The sequence below is a fragment of the Antrostomus carolinensis genome, unplaced genomic scaffold (genome assembly GCF_000700745.2).
Source record: "Antrostomus carolinensis isolate BGI_N321 unplaced genomic scaffold, ASM70074v2 scaffold13609, whole genome shotgun sequence".
Taxonomy (NCBI): Eukaryota; Metazoa; Chordata; class Aves; order Caprimulgiformes; family Caprimulgidae; genus Antrostomus; species Antrostomus carolinensis.
The window spans coordinates 1-7652 of record NW_010336491.1 but is presented as its reverse complement, the minus strand read 5'-3'; the positions used below and the strand labels follow the sequence as shown (position 1 = coordinate 7652).

Here is a 7652-nt window from a genome sequence, read left to right as displayed (position 1 = left end):
CAAGAATCCTGAACTTTCTAGACTTTGGGCTGGCTTGTTTATTTCTTGCAGTCTGTCTCACTGCTAAAGGTCTTTGATCTGTCGCTGCCCTCATGTTTTTCAACCTAATTAAACTGGTGTTGTTTTAACTTTGCTGACAATGGGCACTGACACCTTTGCCATCTGTCTAGTTTGCCATAAAGCTGCCATCTCCAAGAACTTCCAAGGTGGGACTGGGAAAATAAGGCAAATATAGGAGAACCTGGAAGTCTCAGAAACAACATGAAGTCAGAGTTCATTTGCTACAGCACAGAGCAGGGGTACGTTTGGTTAAGAGAAGGATTTTTTTTCTGAGACTGCACTGGCCCAGAACAATTGGTCACAAGCTACAACGTCGTTCATATTGGCTTGTACAGCAAAGTAGTCACGTATTTCTTCTTGTAACGATGTGTAGCACTGAGCACCATCACTCCATCCTACAGAGATGGAAAACAAGTGAGCATATTACAGGGTTATCTACAAGCTGCAGGTGTGAAGAACATGCCCAGGCCTCTCACCTTGATAGAAAGTGCATAGAGGTGGTTCAACATGACATGGTTGGGTTCAGGGAGTAGAGCAGGATCGCACTGGAAAAAAAAAGAGAAAGTGAGACAGTGTGAAAATAACAGAACTCACAGTTTACTCATCACAGCTGATGGGTGATAAACACCGTCTGTAACTCGCCATACCCTCGCATCCATCACACTGCTGCTCACGCAGAGTCCAGCGACAAACGTAGACAAATCTTCACAACAAATCAAGATCCCTCCAGGGTGAAACCCTCTGCATCCTCACTGCGCTCATGAAACAGGCCTCAATTACTTCTTATGTGCTCCTGACATTTTAATAGTGTTGCAGTGGGAAGATGAGGGTTTCTGGGAGTAAAACAGCAATCTAGCTTTCTTTTCAATTTTGAAGAGAGTCAAGTAGAAAAATAAATTTATATCAGATGGATCCATCTGGACATACGTAATAGGGAATTCACCAACATGGCAACTATTCTAAGGTTTTTCCTTGCCTGTCTCCTGCCTGCACCCAGATTTTTTCCCCCATTTGTTCACACCCTCAAGGCCATTATTCAGCAAAACAAACTGATGTACTCACAGAAATGCCTGTGTCCTTATTCAGGATGACCTGCAGCAGGTGGGGGGGAAGAATAGGTGGTGATTTAAAGCGCTCCTCTGCCTTACAAACATAGGGCTCCTGGTGGTATGGTCCTGGGGGTGAACTTGACAGTTCTGCCAGAGAAATGTTAAATATTTATTCTTAAATAGCCCATAAGAATATCTGCTCTTTATAGGTAGGTTTTTACTGGTACTCCAAGTCAATTTTCACATCCAGGAACAGGCAGCTAAAATAAATCAATGGCGTGTAAGTACAAGGACTGCAGCAGCTGATGCAGTGCCAGAGGATCAGTCACTGCCCAAGAAGTGATTTAAGATGCCCAAGGTCTGTCTGACTGGAGACTAGCTGTGCAGATGGGGGAGGCAGAGTTCTGAGGGCCTTCCTGCACTCCACAACTTCACTCTGCCCCGCACTTCTCCAGCAAACAATAGCGAACATTGCTCCACAACGTCACCTCCAAGGGAAGCACCAGAAACACAACATGCACGTGTAAAAGGCAAGTATGATACCTGTGCAGGGCCAGGGTAATAGAAAGAGCTCTTCAGTGTCTAAATCAGTAAGAGGAAAGGCTGTTACAGCACGTGAGGGGGAAGGTATCTACTAGACTCTCCTCTTGTGTTCTTGCACTGTCCTAGTCTCACAAACCAAACTCCTCCTCCAAAAAGGCATTGTCCAGAAGAAAGGTGCATTTAGCAAAAACCAACCAAACACACCTTCTGCCTCAGATTCAAAGGACAGGTCTTCTGACAGAGGATTTAAGCGCCACTTCAAACATAGTCTCCATCCCTACATAAGTCTATAAAGAAGAGGTCGCACGGCTTATCTCAGAGATGACTCAAGCTAAATCTTACCTCTCTCCTGTTATACTAGAATATGAAACTTAAGGCAAAAATAGCATTTTTTTATTATTCTAAGATACAGACAATTTATACTAAACGTTGAGGGTATGATACATGTAAAGATGGAATTAGGAGCAACGCAGGCTGTCCGTATTGCTTTGATTTTGCAAGGTAGAGACTGACCACCACCGAGTGTGTTACAAACAGCCATTTCACATCGCACAGGCAAACAAACAGCTATTAAGCACCCATGACTTCCTCCTAATCAGATCTACAGTGACCTGTGCTGCTCTGTCAGATGTTTCCTCCTTTCTGCATTCCACATTCTCTCTTTGTGCATTTGTGATTCCTGCACACGTTCACAGGGCCTAACAAAAGTGGAGATTAATCTATACCAGAGCTTTAACTCCGTATCAAAGGGAAGATGACATTTTTAACAGCTCTACAAAGTGTGTTATAAAATTACCAGTAAGCTCATACCAGACATGTCTGAACATTTTTGGGAGTCCACCATCAAAGCATCGAATACTTCAAAGTCAGTTTTCTTCACCTGTATGATGTTGTTGAGGGTTCCTAGCTGGCTGGTTACTACTGGCTGGGAAGAAACAAGATACAAAAGTCAGAATAAAAAAGCTTGCAGCAGTATTAGATTCTTAAAATTACACAATCAGCATTACCAAGAATGATATATATTGCTTTTAAGATATGCTAGTAGCTCACCGTTGCTCAGTCAGTGTTAGGTTAAGACCAAGTGCAGGATTTAAGACTGGGGGGGATGCATGCCAGTTGAACCTGCTAGGTCCACAGCACTTGATAAATTCCTGGGCAATAGATAAGGCTAGGATCAGGATTGGGCTAAAGTTAACAGTGATGACACAAGGAGCTACACTTTACTTCTAGCTTCTACAGGGCTTTCAGAGCCAGGCTAAGATCTGCATGGCCTGATGTAGGACAGAGTATGGCTGGTATCACTGGTTTATGACTAAAGCTAAGGCTGGAGTCCGAGGCAGAGGGTTCAAAGAGCTAAATTTACTGCAAGGTAAATTCTGCAAGGTTTGCCAAGACAGCAAGAAGGCTGGAACCAGCATCTGTGAGTGATGAGTTCTGAAGCAGACAGGGACTGCTGGGTGTGCTACAGTTAAAGCTCATTTCATAGCAGAGGAGGAAGAAAAGGCCTGGTAGATTTTGGCACGATTACTGGACTGTGAAAAGATCCAGAGGAGCAATAGCAACATTCTGGCACAGATAGCAAGTACAGCACAGAGAGATTTGGGCTCTCAGCAATGCTACAGTGCTTTAAAAGACCGTTTGGCACTAGGCAAGAAAAGCTCATCATCTCTTATAAACTAACACCCGAGAGACCTTGTCACCTGTTTGTTACAAAATCTCCTGTCCTTTGAGAACATCAGTCTGATGCCACCACCTAGGCCAGCTGGGATCAGAAATCTCTCTCTCACCAGTTTGAACAGTTAGTTTCTGCTGTGAACCAATGAATACCTTCTCTCTGCAAAGGCCAGCTGCTGGCAGAGAAACCAGCCAGTTTCTCCTCTTCAGATGCCTCAATGAATACCCACAGCGAGTCAAAGAAGACATTACCTCTGAAGGATCGTGCGTCCACTGCCCATCCACAAAGAACTTGTACTGGTGCTCTCCTTCTGGCAGGTCCAGAATTGCCACAAAGTTATTGTGACTAGAATTTAAGACAAATGATCAGCCCTGAAATATTCTGAGAAGTACATCAATCTATAAACTGTGACAAACACTGTAAGATAGAACACAAGCCTCCTCAGCATGCAAAAACTTAGAAAGACAGTGCCACATTTAAGAGAATCTCTGATGAAATCTAAAGGTAAAGAATCACACTAGGGTTAATGTTAATTATAATTTCCTCTGTGACAGGAGGTCTCTACACATTCAAAATTAATATCCGCTGTCCTGGCATCAAGGAATAAGCACTGAGCTTTTGTAGAGTCATCCTCACATCTTCATGTTACTTGTTAGTACACAACATTTCATTTTATCTGTTCGACTCCTGCTGATGGAACAAGATCAGCTTACTCCTATTTCCTTGCCTTTCAGTATTTGCCATCATAAATTGCATTTCACAAATGCCTATGAAATTAATGAACAATAACTTGAAGACGAAAGCAGCAACTCAATATTTCTGAGTTACTTTGGATCTGAAGAGCTGCTGCTTGGTAACTGATACTCCTGTGCTGTGAACTCCCTGATTCTTCACAAGTCTTTACCAGCATCTCAAAGAAGCTGAGAAACAGTAGATGCTACGTAAACGATTCAAGCAAAGCACGCAATGCCAGTTATCTCTCTTTACTTCTTCTCAGGTAAGGAGCACAAGCGCACCATCACAGAGCTGGAGCTGAAATTTCAGTTTGGAATAATGAACTCCTCTACTTGAGCATACTGGATTCAGTAACATGATTTTATCCAGCCCCTAAGGAGGTCCAGATATCTCCTTTCCCAGAATACCTGATCTGACAAGACACAAACTTGTCCTTTTTTTTTTTTTTTTATACAGAGACATTTTTGTCCTTTTTCCAGATTCATTTCACCATTTCCTCTCTCCCAGGCTTTCTACTTCGAGTATGACAGGAATACTGATGTTCCACTGGCCTTTTTTCCAGCTGCAGTCTTGACAATTTATTTCACGTTGTTCATCACAGAACAATCCTCCTGTACCATTTCATCAGGCCACCTCCTCCCTCAAGTTTTCTAAGAAATTAAGATACTTCTGCAACAATGACAATGGAGGGAGCCACTCACTGAGATGAGAAACACCAGAAATTGGCAGGAGACCAGTCTTTCATGGATATGTCGTCGTTGACAGACAACAGGACTCAGATCCACAATTAAATAGACTCTCTGCCATCCATTAAGTCTTAAATTTTTTAAAAACATTGGTTTAAGTGAAATACTCAGGTAGAGAATTAAACAGAGCATCAGAGGTCTCTAGCAGGAAAAAACACTCGGTACCTTAACACAGATTTATTCTCTTGTTCCTATAGTTTACCAGCAGGTATCCCAGGCTCAGAGTTTCCTAAGCAGAACCTGGACCCTTTGAGCTGGGCAAAAGCCAATGATACGGCAAGAAAGTACATGTGCCCTCAGACACTGTGCTTAAAACCAGCTTCACCTTGCACAGCCTAACTCCACCCCAAGTAGCAGACAGCACAACAAGGACTGTTTTGGGTCATTCATACACGGTGCCTGTGAACAGATCACTCCTTCAAAACTGACACACAACTCAACTTTCATTCTGTACCATTCAAGAATCAAAAAGTCAGATTCTCATCAAAGACTCGAGAAGAGAAGCAAGAAAGTAGTAAATCCGAGCACAATACCAATCTATCAGCTGACCACCTTTCTCACTGCACTAAGCATTCCCAGTCTGTGGGGCATGTCACCAATACAGCACCAGCAGTTTGTTACCTTCTCGTCAGCGGAATTTTACTCCAGTTGTTGAAAGACCCAGATAAATAAACTTCTTTCCCTCCTCCAGTCCAGCGGAAGACTGTTGGTCGAGCTTGAGTGGGAGTTTTATCATTCACTTCCAGATCTTGCTGCCAAGCTAGGAATTCTTCTTTCTCCAACGGAGCCTACAAGCACAATGTCTTAATCAAAAGGATTTCTTTCCTGGCAGACTTAGACAACCAACATCTTACCTAAGTCACTTTTGTGCTCAGGCACAATTCACAAGTCTACAAGCAGTTTCTGTCAGATGGAGATTAGAAACTGTGCATTTCTAGATGCTGTTCACAAGTTCATTTGCACAAATTCTGCAAAGATGTTAAAGCCTTCCAAATTTGCAGAAAGAGTAGAAGACAAAACAATCCCCCTCCCTTAGCCTACATTCGCTTAAAAAGAAATTACTTGAGCTCACAAAAGTTTTCAAAACACAGAGATATAAGAACAGGGAGAAAAATAATTAAGAAGAAATACACTTAAGAAGCAATTAGATTATACAAATACCATAAGCACAAAATTTGCAGTTGGCAGAAAGATTATGAGTTCTCTATAAGAAACAGTTCTATCCAACAGACAAAATCCAGGTATAATTTTCTGTTAGATATTCTTACGAAGCATGATACACAGCAAGAGGTTTCTAACAATCCATCTAATACTGAGCAAAAATCCAGTTAACAGAACTTTTTATATGGAAAATAACAGACAAGTGAAATGTCACTGGTGCCTACAAGAGCATTAGGTATCTGAAGGAAGCCGTGGCACTGTACCTAGAACTGGGAAAGAGCTTTGAACCAGTAATATTTGAGTTTTTCTGCAATTAACTCTTGCTGGAAACCATGACATGATACTCATAGTATCTGCTTGGACGTGGAAAGCAAAGGAGATATTCAGTTTTGTGTGTAAATGCAATGACAGAACTACTGAAGGTTGCTAACAGCAGCACAACTGGACAGCATTCCCAAGCCAGTAACGTTAGAAGAAAAGAACAAACCAGCAATACCTTCATTTCCTCTGAATGGAACAAGTCTGTATCTTCAGGACTGTCCATTAAGATTTTTGGTCTATCACCCTCTTTTGTAGTGATGGCTCCTCCTGAGTTGTCACCTCGGGATGCCTTATGCCCATGACGCTCCAGTCCAGCTCGCTCACTGCTTGTGTTCCCCATTTTTAAGGACCTAAAAGAGCAGGAAAAATCAGATTAGCATGTGTGCTTTCAACACCAGAACACCAGTAGAGAGGAAAGCAGGCTCATCAGTAGACGTGGGCTCTGTTTCTGAGTTGAAAGTCTACGAAACTTGATTAACTCAAAATGCTAGCATCTCAAAATTGTATCACACTCAGAACAAAGACACTAAATAACAACTTTCCGCTTCTCTTGAGGATGTGCTACAGTTCAATATCCTAGCATCTCTGCAAGACTCAGCCACTCTAAAAGTTGACCAAGCAGGTATCTGTCACTGCAGCACACTGGTACACTGTCTTCTCACGCAAAGTGCTTGCTCTGCTGTCTCCTGAATACCCGTGCACATAATGTTCTACCACATCAGTGGAAACATCAGTAGAACTTTCTGTCAGAATGCTTCAAAAATAACCTACTAGAAATGTGACTTGACTAGAAAATAAAGTCATCTCAGGTGGCAACCTGCTGAGGATCCTTACAGTGGCTGGCTGCGGCTCTAAAGCACAAACAGCACAGTCCTGCTGATGCTCTGCTAGAGACTTCCCCCAGCCTCTGATTTTCTCAGGGAAAGCCAGGGGCCAGCTGTGCCAGAAACACACCACTTTACCCTGCTCCACAGCCCGTGTGGCCACATCCACAGGGAGAAGGGATGAGCCTGGATCCCATATCTTATCCAAAAGATAAGATGCTTATGGGTGAAGAGCAGCAACTCAGAGGTGGCCAAGGGGGCTGTGTGGGGGGTACACACAGGGTCTTGCACAGCACCCCGCCGGGTACAGGGGTGGGGTGTTGCTCTGCTTCCTGCAAATTCAAACTACAGACACGACCCAACTTCCAGCTGTGCAGGTCTCTGCTCAGTCACAACCTGAAGCCAGTCTCAGCGTGTGTGGCTTAATAAACAACTAAAAATGTAACTGGCATCAGGAAAAACCAGGCATAGATGCAAATGTTAAGCAGCTATGCGACACTGCAACAGCTCTGACCCTTCTGGGTCTTCTTTCAGCAGC

General features: G+C 43.1%; 1 protein-coding gene across 2 annotated transcripts; it reads right to left on the bottom strand.

The window, feature by feature from the left end:
- Window positions 1-215: 215 nt before the first annotated feature.
- On the bottom strand, window positions 216-6636 carry PRKAB1 (protein kinase AMP-activated non-catalytic subunit beta 1). Of its 2 annotated transcripts, none has more exons than XM_010174877.1 (7): window positions 6466-6636; window positions 5430-5596; window positions 3579-3672; window positions 2463-2577; window positions 1123-1256; window positions 537-605; window positions 216-455 (listed from the first exon to the last, which is right to left on the bottom strand). In XM_010174877.1, exons 1-7 carry the CDS (start codon window positions 6628-6630, stop codon window positions 378-380), a joined length of 822 nt encoding a protein of 273 aa, XP_010173179.1. In that variant the 5' UTR covers window positions 6631-6636; the 3' UTR covers window positions 216-377. The 2 variants fall into 2 exon arrangements, with proteins under 2 accessions (XP_010173179.1, XP_010173178.1); XM_010174876.1 differs by having other exon boundaries at window positions 378-455; window positions 1123-1269; window positions 2470-2577; window positions 6466-6630.
- Between the last annotated feature and the right edge of the window lie 1016 nt (window positions 6637-7652).

Bases quoted from the DNA above. Each gene is read 5' to 3' on its own strand.
- PRKAB1 (XM_010174876.1), bottom strand. From the start codon at position 6,630: ATGGGGAACACAAGCAGTGAGCGAGCTGGACTGGAGCGTCATGGGCAT. The intron at 3,673-5,429 runs GTAACAAACTGC...CTTAAATTCTAG, and splicing joins AAAATTCCGCTGACGAGAAG to TCACAATAACTTTGTGGCAA. The intron at 2,578-3,578 runs GTAATGTCTTCT...GTTTCTTCCCAG, and splicing joins GGACGCACGATCCTTCAGAG to CCAGTAGTAACCAGCCAGCT.